The sequence below is a fragment of the Gigantopelta aegis genome, chromosome 6 (assembly GCF_016097555.1).
Source record: "Gigantopelta aegis isolate Gae_Host chromosome 6, Gae_host_genome, whole genome shotgun sequence".
Classification (NCBI taxonomy): domain Eukaryota; kingdom Metazoa; phylum Mollusca; class Gastropoda; order Neomphalida; family Peltospiridae; genus Gigantopelta; species Gigantopelta aegis.
Window position 1 is genome coordinate 48,821,640 of NC_054704.1, and position 21,346 is coordinate 48,842,985.

The window sequence follows — 21,346 nt, forward strand, 5'->3', positions numbered from 1 at the left end:
TTACCAGACAAGTGGGATAGTTCAGGAGTGTGATCCAATTGGTTTGTAGTGATCAAAAGCACATAGATATGTTATTTGTGTGTCCATAATAACATATTTGGAATAACTTTAGCATTAAAAGCTATCCAAGAGTGTAATTTTGCATTTTCACACAGATATTCTATGTCACTTAAAATTATACATTGTGACAGTCTGTCAAAATAAATTTCAGCAAAGTCACAAAGGTAGAAGCTATGCTTTTCTTAATAAACAATTTAAATTTCAAAAATAAAGTTTCTATAGAAATAACAGTTAAAATATTCTTGAGTAACACCAATATGCACCAGCAGTAGACCATACAACAAAGGACTGTCAGTTGCAGACCTCCATATCTTTCCTTTAAAGATTAACTTATGAACTATGAGCTGTATGGTTTAAATCTATTTTACTGTATAATTTGTATTCCCCATAATGAGTAAAAAGTCTTAATCCTACTTTTGCTTTCACGTAAGCACTGCAAAAATCTATGCTAAATGTTCCAATTTTTTTTCAGAAAATGAGGATGCCATATAAATATGTGACATTATTCTAATGTTTTCAGTACATACACTATACAGCAAATCAAACAAATTATGTCACCATTTACTTTGTTTACTTTTTTTTTTAAAGAAAAAATTCAGTTTGTCCAGCGTTCCAGTCCATTCTGCATTTTACCAACACTCATCGCTAAAACTTCATGTCAATAGTCTACATTCATAGTTACATTCATACCAGTGAATAGATTGTAAAATATCAAGTTTCTAATGAAGTGATTCTTAATTAACATAATTTATACACTCAAAATTATTTACAATTGTTACAAATGGATTATATGTCTACTATTCACTATAGTCGAGGCACAAAAATGTAGCATATCTTTTGCAGGTGGAATATAATATTAAAAACAAATTCTAAAAATAGGGGGATTAAAAATCATAAAAATTAAATGATTTGGCCTTGTTGATCTGACACGTGTGAGGTCATGTGGTACGAACCGAATGTTAATTCATCTTCCACCATTTCAAGTCAATGTTTATAGATTAAGTGGACCCGATATCAGTAATTTTAAGGAATAAAAATAAAATTACTTCGTAAAATTAATTGTTTTAGGAATTTATAAAGTTTTCTATTTACATGTAGATACTTGTCTGAACTTTATTGTTAATGAAAATGTTCACTGAAGAAAGACTTCACAAATGAACAACAAGCAGACGACAACAAATTGGATGTTAATAGCATGAACCGTGCAAGAGAAAAATGGAATGGAGCTGGAAGCATAACGCAGTTAACGACGTTGACAATATAGTTTTTACATTCCAACAAAACATTTATTTTACCCAAAGTATCATTATGCATCTATGATGCTGCACATATCCCTTTAATTTTCAAATCATCCTAAAAAAAAATATGCTAAGCTAGGAAAAGGGCATCTTATTAAAATGCATTGTTATTGGTGTTACTAGTGGTCATTGGTGTTATTCTGTACCTGGTAACACCAATGACAGGTAACACCAATGCAAAAATAAGTAAATTATTAATTCGTGCTCTCTAAGGAAACGGTTGAGAAAAATGAAAAGTACATGTTGTAGCAGACCTACTATGTCTATAATAACATACAAAAAGTTTCTTAAAATTATTAACCATTACATAAATAAGATGGTAACACCAATGTCTGTAAATAAACCTACCTTTATATTTTGACAACACATTCATTTCATTTAAATAAAACTACTCACAATTCTTGATACGTCTGCTGCTTTTGACAAATATGTTTTGATTGCCGATATCTACTGGTGGAATGTTTCACCCAGAGAGCATTCAATTTCTTTTGTTTTCTCATTTATAAGTATATACAGTAACACCAATGACATAAAAATTCAGGGACAAGCTTATATTGCCCACCATCTTTTGAAGACAAAAAATATTTACAATATTTCTTCTTTAATGAGTAAGTTGGCTATCAATATGTATTACATTAAAGTTATTCATTGTTATCTCTTCTATTATTTATTTTAATAGTGAATGTTATGTATAGTGTTGTACTAGGAATAGGTAACATCAATGACATTTACCACTAATCCTGAATTAAATCTCTATCAAAGCTGATTAGGAGAGAGAAAAAATGCTATAACAGGATAATATTATTAATAAAATAGAATTAAAGAAATTGTGTAGGGATATAAAAGTGACACTTTCTGTGGAATGACCCATACACAATCCCAGCTAGACATATTCCAGTGAGTTCTGTCCTGTGCAAGTTTCAATTTATTAAACCCGTCTTTATAATGGCAGTCCTCATAAAGGCAACACAATGATGTAATCTATAAATGGGCTGGAAAGTGGCAGTCTTCCTATAGGTGAGGTATCTGGTAATGATTCATGGAAGCAATCACAACTTTGCCAAAATACTTTTTTTTCAACTGCCTTGTGCAGAAATACAGTTCTGATTTTAAAAGGAAAATAGTTGTGCAATTCAGAATTAGTGCATAAATATTTGTCATGACCTTTTGTTGCACAATACAGATTGTTTGAGCCCTTCATAACCCAACTGTGTATTTGCCCCCAAACTCCAAAATACATGGGTTATAATGTGGTCTTTGATTTTATTACATTTAAAATATATAATATATACATGTATTTCAAAGGTCAGTGTAACAATATGAGGTCAATTTATATTAAAACTGTTTACATTTAATTTGTACCTTAATACATTTCTGTGATTAACTGTTTTTGATATGGCTGATTACATCTGATATTGTAAAAAAGTGATTTAGTATATCAAATACAATTACTGTTTGCATAATGATATTTAAAACTAATAATAGAGAAGTGTACATGTATGTTCACAAGTCTACTGTTTTAACTTACCCATACATGCATAACCATTAAAATAAAGCACAAGGAAACTATACAACACTGATGTGTCAAATACCATCATCAACATTTTCTATTATACCCAATGAATACCGGTAGTTGAAATTTAAAATAATGAAATATTAATTAAACATTTAAAAAAAACTATAATCTAATTTTTTCTTCTTAATTTTTACAACAAACTTTTAGAATTTTAATTGTCTTGCTTTTATTTTTGAAGGTAACAAAGACTGGCCAAGTATCTCAAGAGAGGAGCGTACACAACATGAAATATTTTTCTACAGTCAAGGGCCTTTAGAAGGATACTTAGATGGTGAGTTCAGTAATATGACAATAAACTTAAATTTAAACTCCAGTGAAGTTTTGTTGTAAAATCAAAGCATGTACTTTGTTGCACCTAAGACATGCTGGAAGAGATGAACATAATTGTTTGCTATTGTTATATGTTAAATGTAAACTTTGATGTAAATGTTTGTTAAAGTTTTTGAAGACATTTGTTGAACATCATATTATATAGTATGTGTTGTAAACTTTAATCATCTTATGGTAGATGAAATAATATGAAGGAATCTTTTTTTATTCCTCATTGAACTTATTTTAACAACACCCAGAATTGTATTTTAAAGTTTAAATATGCTTACCTGATAATTTTATTTTTGTACAGCTCTTTACACTGTGTTTTAAGTTAACTTTTGAATTTATATATATATTTATCTTAATCATCAATTGAATTCAATCATATAGCCAACTTTGTTTGACACTATTAGCTTATGTTTTTTCTTGGGTCTAATATTAAAGCATTCATTTATTATATTCTTTACTGTGCAACCATTCACATATTTCTTATGTCCATAGTTTTTGTTTTCCTTTTAGTTCATTTAAAGCCAACATAACAGTCAGTTTTCTTTTTTTATGTGTATTGTTCTTATTCTGACATCCTCCACACTCCACCCCACACATTTATTTATCACTAATTTGCTATCCAATTCTACATTCCTGTCCCTGTCTCTTCATCCATGTTACCCCTTGTCATTCCCCAGCATCTTTGCTGTAGGCATTTAGTCTGTCCACATGTTCAAGTGTTTGAGGGTCACTTCTGGTGTTGTTAAGAGGTACGTGCAACCATCTATCATCAGTCATTACTTAGCACTGTAATAGTAAAAAAAAGTAAAGTTTGTTTTATTTAACGACGCCACTAGAGCACATTGATTTTTAATCTTATCATCGGCTATTGGACATCAAACATATGGTCATTCTGACACTGTTTTTAGAGGAAACCCGCTGTCGCCACATAGGCTACTCTTCTTTACGACAGGCAGCAAGGGATCTTTTATTTGCGCTTCCCACAGGCAGGATAGCACAAACCATGGCCTTTGTTGAACCAGTTATGGATCACTGGTCGGTGCAAGTGGTTTACACCTACCCATTGAGCCTTGCGGAGCACTCACTCAGGGTTTGCAGTCGGTATTTGGATTAAAAATCCCATGCCTCGACTGGGATCCGAACCCAGTACCTACCAGCCTGTAGACCGATGGCCTGCTACGACGCCACCGAGGCCGGTCTAGCACTGTAATAGTGTCAGGAGAGATTGATTGAGGACCACAGACATTGCCTTTCATTTCTAATTTATTTTTATGCTTATATCTGTTTAAGATTTAAGCACTTTATCCTAGGCATACATGTTCATCTATCTGGGCTGTCTGTTCAGGACAGGAGATGGTCATCAGTGGTTATAAAGAGAGAAGTTAGATTCAAGCACTTTATCGTGGGCACACAGGTTTATCTATCTGGGCTGTCTGTTAAATCAGGACAGGCGACAGTTGGCAATGGTTATAAAGAGAAGTCAGATTCAAGCACTTTATCGTGGGCACACAGGTTTATCTATCTGGGCTGTCTGTTAAATCAGGACAGGCGACAGTTGGCAATGGTTATAGAGAGAGAAGTCAGATTCAAGCACTTTATCGTGGGCACACAGGTTTATCTATCTGGGCTGTCTGTCAAATCAGGACAGGAGACAGGTCTCAGTGGTTATATTGAGAGAAGTCAGAATGAATTAATGTTTAACGACACCCCAACACAAAAATATGCATCAGCTATTGAGAGAAGTCAGATTCAAGCACTTTATCCTGGGCACAGACATTCACCTATCTGGGCTTTCTATTAATTCAGGACAGGAAATGGTTGTCAGTGGTTATATAGAGAGAAGTCAGATTCAAGCACTTTATCCTGGGCACAGACATTCATCTATCTGGGCTGTCTATTAATTCAGGACAGGAGATGGTTGTCAGTGGTTATATAGAGAGAAGTCAGATTCAAGCACTTTATCCTGGGCACAGACATTCATCTATCTGGGCTGTCTGTTAATTCAGGACAGGAGATGGTTGTCAGTGGTTATATAGAGAGAAGTCAGATTCAAGCACTTTATCCTGGGCACAGACGTTCATCTATCTGGGCTGTCTGTTAATTCAGGACAGGAGATGGTTGTCAGTGGTTATATAGAGAGAAGTCAGATTCAAGCACTTTATCCTGGGCACAGACGTTCATCTATCTGGGCTGTCTGTTAATTCAGGACAGGAGATGGTTGTCAGTGGTTATATAAAGAGAAGTCAGATTCAAGCACTTTATCCTGGGCACAGACATTCATCTATCTGGGCTGTCTGTTAAATCAGGACAGGAGATGGTTGTCAATGGTTATATAGAGAGAAGTCAGATTCAAGCACATTATCATTTGTATCTGGACTGTCTGTTAAGTTAGGACAGGAGACAGTTCTCAGTGGGTATATCTAGAAAGAAATCATTGTAGTGGTGTTTCACCTCCCCAGAGAGCCATTAATGCTTAATCTGGGTTGAAGCCTTAAAGACATACCTTTAAGCTGATGGCTTAACCACTATGTCACTATTGACAATTAAGGTTCAAGCATGCTGTTCTGAACACACACTGCAGCTATCTGGGATGTACATGATAGGCAGGACAAAGCCAAGCACTTGTAAAGTGCTGACATAATGTGTGGTCCATCTAGGATCGATCTCCACCAGTGGCCTCATTAGGCTATTTCTTATTCAAGCCAGTGCACCACAACTGGAATATCAAAGGTCGTGGTATGTGCTATCTTGTCTTTGGGTTTGTGAATATAAAAGATCCCTTGCTATTAATTGAAAAATTTAGCAGGTTTTCTCTCTAAGACTATATGTCAAGGTTACCAAATGTTTGATATCTAATAGCCGATGATTAAAAAATCAAGGTGCTATAGTGGTGTCATTAAGCAAACAGACTTTAACTTTTAACTATCTGGGATGTCTCTCCAGATCAGGCGTTAATACTTATTAGTGGATAGTGAAACAGAAGTTAGTGTAGTGACTACTAAACTGTTAAAAGACACTCTGGGTGGGAACCAGTACTGGGATGTGAACCCATTACCTACCAATCTTAAGCTTATTGGCTTAACCACTATGTGCACCATGCACTGAGATCAGCAGCAGGGACATGCAAAAGCTGTATAATAAATGTTAGGTTTTTAAAAAAAAACCCTGAATAATAATGTTCCAGTAGTGTTACACATAATGCTATTATATGCAGTTTACTTCCATTTTTATCAGAGTTACAAAACATTTCTCAGATACACATGACATGTGTCTTTATGTCAACGGTGTGTGGCTGGAATCTGGCACATTGCTTTTTGATGCATATTATTCAAGAGTTAGGTCAATACGAAAATTAACACCCTCCCACCCAAGTACACAGCACAGATGTTTTTTTGTGCATGTGTGTCTTGTATTTCTATTGGCCTTTTCAGACAATCATAACATGAACATAACATGGTAATGAAAACAACAAATGATCTATATAAACTGGTTATTATAACCCTATTAATTTATCAGTTTTAAAAACATGTAAAATGTATATTGTTATCATATTTCCAAACTTTTTTTTTTATAACTGGGTTTATACATAAAATATTTTGATGTGTACAGTATTGGTAAAATAGCAGACACAATCATATTAATATACTTACCTTTGTTTGACACCCAACAGCCAGTCTGTATTTTTGTGTGCTGGGGTATTTATTCATTCATTCATTCATTCATTCATTCATTCATTCATTCATTCATTCATTCAATAAATAGCAGACACAACTGAAATCAGTTATTCTCACTGTTAGTGACAATTTTGTGGAGAAATATATCTGAAGAAGAATTGGACATGTTTATAATTTGTCAGTTGTATATCCTGTTGTGATTTATATTTTCAGAAAGAAAAGCCCGCGACCTGTTTCTGAAATCTCAGTTACCTCTACCAACTCTTAGCCAGATTTGGTGAGTACAGTTTATATAACAAAATCATCATGTTAAAGGTAGTCATACATATAAAATGAAGGAAGGAAGGAAGGAAGGAAATGTTTTATTTAACGATACACTTAACACATTTTATTTATGGTTATATGGCATCAGACATGTGGTTAAGGACCACACAGGTATAGAGAAAGGAACCCTGCTGTCGCCACTTCATGGGCTACTCTTTTCAATTAGCAGCAAGGGATCTTTTATATGCACCATCCCACAGACAGGATAATACATACTACGGCCTTTGTTACACCAGTTGTGGAACACTGGCTGGAACGAGAAATAGCCCATGGGTCCACCGACGGGGATCGATCCTAGACTGACCGCACATCAAGCGAATGCTTCACCGCTGGGCAACATATCACCCCACATATAAAATGAATGACAGTTTCTGTGTTAGGGACCATCCATAAAGTTCATATGCCCAAAATACGGAATTTTTGTACACACATCCTCCTCCTCCAATATACACCTTTTGGATATTTGATTAATTAATACCTGTTTCCACATGAACTGGCATACATTGATCTTCCATGCTGAAAAGTCCAATGGATACAATTAGAAGCTTGGACTGCATATATTTTACACAAACATTATGAGAAATTCAAGAAATAACAGAAGTTAAGTTTATTTAAGTTGATTGGGATTTAAAAGTCTGTCTCTTAGAATATATATAATTAGCTCTATTTTCACATTTGAGGTATTTTGATACCAGTGGATGTTTTGGGGTTTTTTTTTGTTTTGTTGTTGTTGTGGTGGGTTTTTTACATCATGCTGGAAACCTTATTATACTATAACTCTGTTATATAACAAATGAAGAGTTTTGCTGATACTAGTGATATTCTAAAGAAATGTATTTAATATTTAATTTTAGTTGTTAAAAAGGCTTCATTAGTCAGAGAAACATGTTTCAATGGCTGCAGACTCAGAATAGTCTTTTTAATAAGAATACTTTTAAATGAGGCTTGGTAGAGGATACGAGAATGTTTTTAAATGAGGCTCTCTTGAGGTAAACTGTTTGCTTAAACCATTAAAATCTAGACTGAATGCAGGACCACCTGTACTGAGTGTATCTAATTGATTGCTCGGTGTGCTGTTTGTTTGCAATCACCTGCTGTACAAATGTTTGCCTGCAGTGTTGGGTGGCACCCCTGTGTTGAGACATTGATCAATATTGACTGCTCAAATTGTAACAAAACCAACTGTATTAAGGTTGAGGGGAAAGAAGGTAAAAATTAAGTCATCGGCATCAGGGCATGTGTGTTTTGTGTGTTAATGTTTTGAAAATCATGAGAAATGTTTTAATTTGTGAACATTAAAAATTACAAGACATAACTTGTGTATATTTGGTGTCTAACATATGGCTATTGCAACACGTAAGGATTTAAGCAGTATGGAAACTTGACATATCTGTATAGAGTATTTTAATCAATGGCAGTAAGGGATCCTATATACATGCACTTTCCCATAGATGTACAACAGCTAGTACACAGCCTTTGCTAAACCAGTCCTACATGTATGGCAATGGTTGGCTCTATAGAAAAACAGAAGGTCCACAGAGTAATAAATCTAGCTCAGCAGCAGGACATTTGCCTAAGGTGCAGTGGGATGGATATAAGCAAAATTGTTAACGACACCACTAGAGCACATTGATTTATTAATCATTGGCTATTTGTATAGTCATGACATGCAGAGGAAACCCGCTACATGTTTTCATGAGTAGCAAGTGATCTTTTTTTATGCACCATCCCACAGACAGGATAGCACATACCATGGCCTTTGATATACCAGTTGTGGTGCACTGGCTGGAACAAGAAATAGCCCAATGGGCCCACTGATGGAGATCGATCCCAGACCAATTTGTGCAGTGGGATATTACATAAAGTTCTCATCAATGTACCCATTAGGTTTTATTATCTTCTCATCCAGTCCTACATGACTGGTATATAAAAGACCTTGACATGTGTACAGTATATATACGTCCCAATGCTGATTATTGGAAGGAAGAACTTGGGTGCTGACAAAATATTTCTCTTGCTTAACTATTTTAGACCCAAGCAGTAGCGTGTGCAGGGGTAGGGTTTGTGGGGTCAAAACCCCACCCTGCTCATCAAACAAATTTTCCTTTTTCTCTCTATATTCTCCGGGAGAGTGTGACTCGACCCCACTATAAACTTTGGTTATCACAGTCTAGCCCCCTGCTAAAATTCCTGCACATGTGCCTGCAAGTGTTACAGTTATATTATAATATTATAATACCAATGTTCTGAATACCTATAAGTAATAGGTTTGGTTTAACATGTACTGGGGTGTTGTCATTTCCTTTACTAGAAGCTGATTTTTTTTGTCTGGACATAATTTCAGTAACCAACTGAACAATGTTTCTGCAAAACTTGTTTTAAGTCCAGAATTGGTGAAAATGGAGATTATAACCACATATTGGTAACCTGCTTGTTTGACGTACTATGCAAGACTAAATGTACATTTAGTACAATGCTTGTTCCAAAATTTATTGAATTCCCTTAATTAATATGGTTGATATATACCAGTTGTATATTTTAATTATAAATCATAAATGTTTAAAACATTAAAAAAAAAAAATTGAATTGACATCTCATGGATTCATTAATCGTTTAAACTTCACACCCAGATATGGTTCTGGCATGGCTGTCATGAAGTGAAAGGAATACAATGTTGTTTAATGACAACTCACCACATTTTAAATTATGGCTATTTGGTGTGTGTGTGTGTGTGTGTGTGAGAGAGAGAGAGAGAGAGAGAGAGAGAGAGAGAGAGAGAGAGAGAGAGAGAGAGAGAGAGAGGGGGAGGGGAGAGAGAGGAGAGAGAGGGAGAGAGAGAGAGAGAGAGAGAGAGAGGATGGAGAGAGAGAGAGAGGGGGGGAGGGAGGGAGGGAGGGAGGGAGGGAGGGAGGGAGAGAGAGAGAGAGAGAGAGAGAGAGAGAGAGAGAGAGAGAGAGAGAGAGAGAGAGAGAGAGAGAGAGAGAGAGAGAGAGAGAGAGAGAGAGAGAGAGAGAGAGAGAGAGGATGGATAGAGCATAGAGAGAGGGAGGAACTATGCTGGTTAAAAGAGATGGAGAGAAAGAGAGATAGACAGACAAACATACAAGAGGAAATCTGCTGCTGCCACTTAGACTTCTTCTACCAAAAAAGCTGCAAGGCATCTTTTAAATGTATTTATCCATAAATACATGTGAAACAGTCTTTTGATAACAGTCCTGGAGCAGTATAGTTGGGATGAAAAAACCCCAAGTCCACGTGACTAAGATACGCCCTGCCCTGTCATAGATTGAGACTATGATTGCCATATCAGTACATATTACTAATTAGTGTTATATGGATAACTTGTGTAATAGATTAAAAGCATTAAAACGTGACTGACAGTCAAAAGGATTATATTTGGACTCATATGATTGATTGAAAGCATATTATTGTACTTACCAAAGCCCTGTCCCAATTACAGTTAATGCAATATCAGTGGTTGCATCTGTTTTTAGAGGGTAAATAAACATTTTAAATACCACTTTACCCGCAAGGTGTTAATGGATAGATGGTGAACAGCAGTGCATGGTACCAAATATGCATCACTAGTACAGTAGATGCTTGGAGGGTAAACAGATTAAGTAGGGTTAAATGGATTGGGTTATTACTAAAACAGATAGTGCCCTGTTTATGTTGTATTTTAAATATTTTACCTGTTTGGTAGTGACCATAAAAAAGTAATGCATTTAGTACCAATACTTTTAACCAAAATATTTAGTGGCAATCTCACCTACGCAGTCTATAATTTATATTTGATTAATCCAAAATGCAAACAGAACTATATGCAGTTTTAATAAATTTGTAATTTTACACTAGTGTCAACTGGTGATTTTCCAGTGATCGATTATATTCGAAAGTTGATTGGTTTGGCTCTACCGATGTATTGATTGAATATAATAATACATAATCGAATGTGTCGGAAAATGTTAACTGTAATTGTTTATTCAGTTTAAATCATGAAATTGATGAAAATATGTTGGGGTTGGGGTTTTGTTTTCATGTGTGGATAAAGAAAGAAATGTTTTATTTAATGACGTACTCAACACATTTTATTTACGGTTATATGGCATCAGACATTTGGTTTAGGACCACACAGATATTGAGAGAGGAAATCTGCTGTCACCACTTCATGGGCTACTCTTTTCGATTAGCAGCTAGGGATCTTTTATATGCACTTACCACAGGCAGGATAGCACAAACCATGGCCTTTGTGGTGCACTGGCTGGAACAAGAAATAGCCCAATGGGCCCACTGACGGGGATGGATCCCAGACCAACCGCGCATCGAGCAAGCACTGTACCATGCACTGGGCTACGTCCTGCCCTCATGTGTGGATAAAGAAAACTTATATTAAATAATTTTGAAAGGTAAAATTAGTGATTTGTAGTGACTGTCCCAGTGAACACAATATGTTATCAGTAATATACTCACAATTGCATATTCAAGTGTTTAAATCTCATTTATTAGTAAAATAAAACTTTTACATTACTCCCCCCCAATAAAAAAAAAACACCCCCCACAAAATAACAATAAAAACCCTAAAAAAAACCCCAAAAAACAACGTAATGCATATCACATTTTAATAAATGATAAATCTCAAATTTTTAAGTTACTGGTATTGAGCCAGAATACACTGGGTATTTTAACCATAGTTTATAAGCACCATTTGTTCATTAGAAAAAATATGCCATATGTATCTTCTGGGTGCCAGATTTTGATAACTGCTGAACCTTTCAGTTTTTACATGTCTGGCAAGATAATCACCTGCATGTTAGTTCTAATTTCAGAATAACTGCAAAACATTGTGTACTTATTTGTTGACAGTCAACTTTGAACAATGTTCTAAATATTTGTTTGCAAGCTGTTTGTACAAAAATTATTACTATTATTATCAGCTGCACAAACACATTTTTTGGCAAGAATGATCCAGTTTGTTTTAATTAACTTGGATTGAACACAAACATGCTCAAATAGAATGCCAAACTGGGAAATTGATTTTGTTATTTTAAATATTTGTTGTAATGAATTGCTTGTTTTGTTTGCATTTTTTTAAAATGTATTTTTTTGTTTTTGTTATAAAAGAAATGTGATAAACAGAGGGGTATGATAAATTGAAGATTAAGGAGGGGGTTGGGTTTTTAGAGCAGTATCAATTGTCGTTTTATTTCTCTTGATTTCAGTTTTACTTTGATAAATCTACTTTGAAATATTATTAATGAAAAAAGTATAAAAGCGTGAGTTGTAATGTTTGATGTATAAATATTTATATGGAATTAAGATGTACCGGTAGATTGGGTTGAGTTGTATTATTGACATAAAATACATACTATAATTAATATTGATTTGATGTACATTTTTGCATTAAAATATTTGCTTAAATCTAAACCAAAATATCTTTATTGATGAACTATTTAACAAAGAAAAATTCCATATGTAACATTCTAATAAAACTTGATAACAAAAACATTTATCAGAAATGTTTGAGAAAATTACCACCTATATTGTATTCCACTTCACAGGTATTAATTTTAAATGACTAGACCACATTTGTTAATTACATTATATGATATATGTCATATTGTATAACCGGAAATCTTTTGGATATTTATTTTTGTGGATTTTGACGATAAGTGGACACCCTGAAAAATATAAAACTTTGAAAATACATGTTGTATCTGAAAATATCAATAAATTATATAAAATTATTCATTGTTACCACTATAATAAACTGACAGTTTAATGGAATATTTTATTTCCTGCTATGCACAGACCACAGGAAATTACTGAACCAGCTTACAACGAGTATGAATAAAATGTGTCACGCTCAAACTGAACATCAATGCTCAAATATTATACACTGTGTGAGTTAAAAAAACTTCTCACACAAATCTTAATTGGTTTTAAAGAAATGAAAGACTGTGATCAATTATCTTGCTACCAGCATACTGTATTGCTCAATTGCAGTTGAATGCTCTATTGTTTAACTTTAAGCTCCTAACACATTATGCAACTGGAAGCCAACATGAAACTTTTGAATTCAATATTCTTGCAAACCAGATTTGCTAAAGCATGAAAATAAAAACACTCCCATTTCAGATTTGCCAAACCTTGAAAATAAAAACACATGAAATGATTTTAGTCTCTAAATCACGAAAATTTATTGAAGTGTATGTTGTGTTTGTTTGGTTTTTTATTTTATCAGATGCAGGGCTCGAACTTAAGAATTTATCACCCACGGCAATTAAAAATAAAAAAATTGCCATCGGTAAAAGGGCCCACTGACAGCAATTTTGAGTATGCCAATGGCAATTTTTTAAACTGACTTTTGCAGCAATTAAACTTGACTGAAAGGTTATTTTTTTGTATGTACCCATTACATGTAGTCCAGTTTCTTCAATTTATGTCAATAAACTTCAGTCAACAAGAATTTATTATAAATAGTATCATGGACTACTAGTATAAGCTAACATTAAACAGAACCTGAGACAAGTTGCCCAAGTTTTCGGTGAATATGACATGAAAAATATTTCTGTGGATGGCATTAAATTGTATACAGTGTTCTCGCTAGGTGAAAATTAAAGAAGGATTGTCGCATGTCCCCTGCACTATTTAAAAAACCCCAAACAAAACCTAACAAAAAACTGAAAAGCTTACCGTATATCGTTGTATGTTGGTCGACTTTGTGGAAATACCTATCCCTTATTTTGCCCCTCGGTATCTGGTACTGAGAAGTTGGTACGATATACAAGCTGCCTTATTTTTTGTGCACTGTTAGTTAAAAAGTAGTTCAGTTAAAACAGAGTGTCAGTCTGATATTCATGGGTATTTGTTTTGCTAAACCGATCAAAGTTTTAATATTAGCCTATTATTTTAATAAAGATTTTTAGATATCTGAAAAATAATAAAGACATGTTTTAAGCGATCCCCTACTGTGGGATAACATTTTTCTGTTCTTTTTATTTACATCTTTATCAAGTGAATCGATCGCATTGATATTTCCATCTGATAAAAAGTAGTTTCGTTTTTGTAAAGGCAGTGTATATATTATTTAGCACCCAAGATAAATGATTTTAATAATGAACACTACCACTTCTGTTTTTATAAGTGGTGATATTCCCACCCCCCATGCCCGATTTTTTAATTTTAAATTAAACATTTCTAATATTTTATAAGGAATTGCTGAATAAACAAATGACATTTAGTAAAAACCATCAGTTACGACCAATTAAATCTGCAACTGAGGTTAAAATATCAGACACAAGTTAGTGGACACAGAAGACAGAATGACCGTTCTGATCACGGAGATTGCCGAAACGATAAAAACAAAATGTTTTCATTGCTAAAATAAAATATAACTGTTATTGTGTGTATCAAACATACTGGTATGGGACACAACAGAGGCTGTTAAAAAATAGTGTTAAATTATGTTACGGTAACTGCTGTAAGCTACTGACGTTTTTCGTCAGTAGCGCTTTTGTACACAATGTGGCTTGTTTCCTTTGATGTCCAGTGTGCAGACTAATCGATGTTTTTCAGTGTGAAAAAAGTGTGCATTTTGAAATAGCGAAGCTGGGTGCTGTAAATTATAACAGGATGCCTAAAAATAAAGAGGGGCACAGAAAAACAAATCGGGCTGCCAAACGTGAAAAGGGGCAGCATAACACTGAAGCGAGGAGGCAAAATGGAGTGAAAACGTATATTGTACAACAACACTGTGTGACTAAATATAGTTACATCACGTGGTACTAACTAAACAACCATTAACTCCCAACAAGGACCCAAACGCCCATGTTAAATACTGGCAGATAATGTTCATACATGTTTATACATAATGTTCATACATGTTTATACATTTTGTCATCGGTGAGGAGCTTTACCAACGGCAGTAATTTTTATCTGGCAGCACAAAAATGCCATCGATGACGCACCCAACCGATGGCAGTTTATATGTCACCAACAGCAATTGCCGTCATTGCCGCCGTTAAGTTCGAGCCCAACAGATGATACAACAAGGAAATACTTTTTGACATGTGGGGGCAGGATCTAGCACAATCAGTAAAGTGCTCTTCTGAGGTGGTTTGGTTTTAGGATCAAAACCTGTCAGTGGACCCTTTCTCTGAGTGGATGTTTTTTTTTTATCCCAACCAGAGTTCCATGACTGTTATATCAAAGCCCATGGTATATCTTGTCCTGTCTATGGGAACAGGCACTTGTACAGAAAATTGTGCAGGAGGGTCTAGACTGTGCCAAGCGAAGTTTTTAGAGGGTTTTGGTCATGCTGCCCTGGAAAATACATTGAAAAAAATTTGCTTTGAGCAGGGGAGAGGTGTTTGACACCTAAAACCTCCTTCTGCACATGCACCAGGGGAAATAACATTGCTAATGAAAAAAATGTTGCTCAGAAGTATCAAATATTTTACATCCAATAGCTGATATTTAAAATAAATCAGCATGCTCTAATAGTGTCTTTAAATAAAACAAACTTAACTTTATTGACATATGGTAACCTAATAACCATATTTTAGAGCCTATTAACAAGTACTAACCAGTAGTGCTGCAGACGTGTATACACGTTCTAGGTCAAGTATTATGACATCACATGGAACCATTGTCATAGCATCGCTATGGTTTGACTGTTTTCTTTTTTTCACATATGAAAACATTAATGGATAATAGGTGCATAAAATCCTTAAAGATATAGACAACTGGCTGCTGAGAATCAGTGTTTATTGCAAAAAAAAAAAAAAAAAAAAAAAAATAAAATGATGTTGCGGTTTTTATTCCTCAGTGCAGGCCTACCAACATGCTATAATGAACTGTATTATACATTGCTATATCACCAGAATTACAGGAACAGTGTAGTTTCACTTAAAAATATTATTTAAAAGTAGATATATGGAACACGTTTTATCATAACGACCTGACGATGTCTAGTACCCAAAAGGACATTCGTGCCATTTTCACGTGATGTCATTGTTGATCTTGTTTCCCTTTCCCAATCGATTTTAAAAGAATGATTTATTGATGTTATATCAGATGTTATAAAGCAGTTGATATTTATTACAAAAATGGATCATATGACAGCACGACAAGTACCACTTCCTTTTATCACGAAAGATGTCAGTAGCGCCAGTCTATCAACAAATGTCAGTGATGTTTGTTTTTTTGCTTCTTCTTTCTTTCTTTTTAATTATTATTATTATTGTTTATTTTTGTGTATGTACATGTAAATTAAATTATTATTGTTGTACTTCATAAAAACTTCACTAAAATCTATGGTACAGTAATGCAGTGTAATCTTGCATGCAATTTACAGGCCTATATAGCTATTATGAATTGCCTAAATAAAACAAAATTTAATAATAATAATAACAATAAAGATGAACTGCATTTACTCTCCCCAACCCTCATCACTCTTACATTAAAGCAAACTACCGGTAGATTATGTATTCTCAGAAGTTCGGGGAGGCCAATAGGACTGCAAAGGGGATTGCTTTGAATTTCCTCAATTTTAGGAACCAGTCACAAAATCCGAACATGGCACATCACACATATAATTATGGAGCGGCAAGGCGCTGCATTTGCATTAGTCCAGTATATGTCCAGTATATATATATACTACTCAAAAGAATTTAAGGGTCAGACGATATTTTCGACATTATTTTCTGAATGTCAATTATATTAGCTAGACCATAATGTCACGCATGGTATTGTTCCATTTTGACGAAAGTGGGTCTAAGCAACCCATAAATGAATTAAAATCCACTGTCATTGACACTGTCGACTAGTTCTAATGGTGAAAACATGCTTACATTTGCACGTAAATTAGGGCGAAAGCGAAAGGTCTGCTAAGTGCCCATAACTTGCTTTTTCACAAAGCGCTTCATTTGCACGATTTGCACGTGTATTCCATGTTCCCAATGCTGAATTTCCGTATAATTGGAGCTTGCGTTCGTGTATGGTGCACACTCCAAATTCGACAATGGTGTACGACTTCAACTGACTATCGAAGATCGAGTAAGGGCTATTGCTTGGCTCCAGGATGGCAATACGCAAAGAAATGTTGCTCTGAGACTTGGTGTCAGTCAGAGTGTCGTTGGCCGACTGTGGCAACGGTACCAAGCAACGAATTCTGTTCGAAATCGTCCACGTTCGGGAAGACCCCGAAGCACTACAAATAGAGAGGACCGCTACATCACCAATATGGCTCTACGTCAACGCACAACCATTGCACGCCGATTACGTGACAATCTGCGGACTGCGACTGGAACTCGAGTGTCTGATCAAACCATACGCAATCGTTTGAGAGCCAATAATCTACGCTACCGTCGCCAGGCTGTTCAACCACCACTCCTACCACGTCACAGAACGGCCAGATGTCACTGGTGCACTCTTCATCTGCGGTGGCAACGTGTTCAGTGGGGTCGAGTGATGTTCACTGATGAGTCCAGGTTTAGTCTCCAGTTCAACGACGGTCGGGTTGTGTCTACAGACGTCCTGGGGAGCGCTTCGCTGACGTTAACGTTGGACAACGTCACCGGTTCGGTGGTGGCAGCGTCATGGTGTGGGGCGGCATCTCTATCCACCACAGGATCCCCCTCTATGTGGTGGATGGCAATCTGAATGGAATCTGCTTTCTGAATGAGATTATCCGGCCGTTGGTTCTCCCAGGCCTTCAGCAGATTGGCGGCGGGGCAGTTCTGCAGAATGACAATGCAAGACCCCACCGTGCCAGGGTGGAAACGGACTTTCTCAGACAACAAGGTATCGCCAGGATGGATTGGCCATCATATTCGCCTGACTTGGCCCCAATAGAGAACGCCTGGGACGAATTAGGCAGGAGAGTTCGGGATAACCATGCCCCTCCGGCCAACCTTCATGATCTGGGTCAACTTCTTATGGCAGAGTGGCAGGCCATTCCCCAAGAGTTCTTCAGACGTCTGATCAACAGCATGAGGCAACGATGTGTCGAGTGTATTCGCGCCAGGGGTGGATTCACACACTATTAAACGAATGTTCTAATGTGTAAAATCCATGTTTGACAACCTTCAACTTTGACAGCATGTCATGTGACTTTCTTGTATACAGTGACGTTTATTTGGTTTTTTTTGTAAATATGGAACAATAAATAAAAATTTTGGTGTAGTTTACATCATCAATCTAATACACTCTGAAACTTATTTGGTTATACATTTTTGACCCTTAAATTCTTTTGAGTAGTATATATATATATATATAGACATTTTTTACTTATAGTTCAGTGTTCTCGCTGGATGAAAATTATGGAGCGGGGGAGGTGCGTCGGGTATTATTAAATAATAATAGTCAAAAATAATTATTATTAAAAAATAAAATAATAATAATTTTTAAATGGTTACCGTATGCATTTGTGAACAGCATGCTCGTATGCAGGCATTTTAACAGGGATGGGAGTGGCAATAACTGCGGCATATGTTTCGTACTTTTTTTTTCTCATATTATTATTTTAAAAATATTTTTATAGCGTCTTTGTAAGTTAAAAGTAGTTATTACAGTAGTTGTAAATTAAGTGAAAACACTAATTAAATGTGCAACTTCCTAATTTTGAAGTAATGTCCGTGCTCATTAGGCTATGTCAAGTCATGTGGTGAACAGCACATGTGTGTTTGCACACGGTTAATAGTTCTACTCAGCGACCGTTAAACTGCTGCTAGCTCAAGTCACCTCCAGCCCCCCCTTATTGATATGTAGGGGAACTACATATTATGTAGGGGGGGAGGATATCGATCAAAAATGGAAATAATATTTTATGGGGTTCGGGGGTATACTCCCCCCTAAACTTTTGAAAACTAGATGGCCTGAAATGCAATTTCCTGCATTCTAGAAGTAAAATTCATCTCTGCCTTGAGATTTACTACAATAATATCTTTGATTCAGAATTATTGGGGGGGGGGGAGGAGGTAGAGTCCTGTCTCTGCCATGCATGTTTACATAACGCTCTCAAGGGGGGGGGGGGGGATCATGGGATGTGTTTTTATACTGCTTTTGACCGAAACATATTACAAAAATATAACTTGAAAGAGGTTGGATAATAAAAAAAGAATCAGATTATTACATTTTGATATCCGTGTAACAGGCTCGCTGAAGCTCGCCTGTTTATTATCTAAATCTCACCAAATAACCACGTTATCAAAACATAGAAACCTGATATTCTATATTTTATTGTGATGGTGGTCTCACAGGAACAAAACGTTACATGAGAGAGTGGGCTATTAAAAGTGCAAGATTTTGCATAACGTATTGTTGACTGGCCATAAAGATCAACAAAAAGCTTTTTTTCTTTTTAAAGACACCACTAGAGCACATTGATATATTAATCATCTGCTATTGAATGTCAAAATTTATTATTATAGAGAGATCAGGAAGTTGGTGTTGTATCTGAGAAGTTTGATCTGCATAATAATTTACTTCTTAGTACAAACAACCCTAATATGCATTATAAAAAACAAATGGGGGGGTGGGTGGGTGCAGCCCCAGCCTATGTCACTGGTAATCCCCATGTTCCTCCATTGGTGAAGTGAGTTTCAAGGGGATTTTTTTTATATAGCCTTTCTTTACAAACACCAGGTCCTGCTGATTTTGTGGTATCAAAGTATGCAGTTAATTTTTTTTCGCAGTAACATGCACCTAAAAGTGTGAAGCCTGTCCATCCTCTTGTGACAGGTTTTAGGTGAACCTGTCAAATGGATTGCAATAAAATCACACAGAAACCTTCTTTTAGAAAATTATATACAGTGACCTTCATATTTGACCCTGACCTTACACGTTATTCTGAAACTACTCTTTACATGAGGATTTTGTGGTGTTTGTTCTCATTGTTTTGAACAGCAATACCTAGAAATCTAACTTAAATGTTTTAGTGGTAATGACTTAAAATCATTTAGCACGTGATAGTAATATTTGTTGAATGGTTTGTAAAAAAACCTACTTTGAATGTTTTTGTTTTTTATGTAGGTAACTTTGACCATTGACCTAATGACCCAAACCCTATTATATGTTGTTATCTAGCACTACGGTAATTTAGCAGACAACTGAGGTCAGTTTGTTACATGGGGGAGGGGGGCAACCCATATTGGGAAGGGGGGCAACCCACACTATATGTATGTATGATTTTATAAAATTTAATTGTTAAAAACGGGTTTAATTGGGGGTGTGGCCCTGTGCCTCCTCCCCCTTTGCTGGTTTGTTAAGTAGTTTGGAAGTGACACAATGAGTAAAATATGACCTTGACCTTTGACCGGGTGATCCCAAAAGCTAGATCATTATGGATAAGTCTAATATAAAAGTAATAAAGTAGAAGTTTGATGTCAGTTTGTTAAACGGTTTTGTAGGAAATACATTGCCAATTTGTCGCCTTTTACTTTGACTGTGACCTCTGATCTTGTGACCCCCCCAAAAATATATGGATCTGCTTAGCATAATGGTCATGATGTAGAAGTTTAAGGTCAGTTTCTTAAACGGTTCCATAAGAAATACATTGACAATTGATTCTTTCTGTTTATTGTGACCTTGACTGAGAACTTTTAGGTCAGTTTAACAATTTTGTAAGAAATTTTGTGAGAAATGCCCAACAATTGCCGCTTTTGTATGTTACTTTGACCTTTGGCCTGATGATCTATGACCTACAAAGTAATATTTGCATTAGTTGGTTTGCCTAGTTTGAAGTTCATATGGTAGAAGTTTAAGGTCAGTTTCTTAAATGGTTCCATAAGAAATACATTGTCAATTGATTCTTTCTATTTGTTGTGACCTCGACATTTGACCTGGTGACCCCAAAAGCAAAATATAGATCAGTGTTGCATTGTAGAAGTTTTAGGTCAGTTTGTTTAACACTTGTAAGAAGTTTTGTTAGAAATGCCCAACAATTGCCTCTTATATGTGACCTTGACCGTTGACCTGATAATCTATGACCTGCAAAGTAATATGTGCATTAGTTAATTCGCCTAGTTTGAAGTTCATAAGGTAGAAGTTTAAGGTCAGTTTCTTAAATGGTTCCATAAGAAATACATTGTCAA

General features: G+C 35.5%; 1 protein-coding gene across 1 annotated transcript in view; it reads left to right on the forward strand.

The window, feature by feature from the left end:
- Positions 1 to 21,346, forward strand: part of LOC121374590 (microtubule-associated protein futsch-like) — a 182,407-nt gene that overhangs the window by 21,032 nt on the left and 140,029 nt on the right. The window contains exons 2-3 of the mRNA XM_041501694.1: positions 3,113 to 3,205; positions 7,143 to 7,206. Coding sequence (XP_041357628.1) covers positions 3,113 to 3,205; positions 7,143 to 7,206 — 157 coding nt within the window. The remainder of the gene's footprint in view (positions 1 to 3,112; positions 3,206 to 7,142; positions 7,207 to 21,346) is intronic.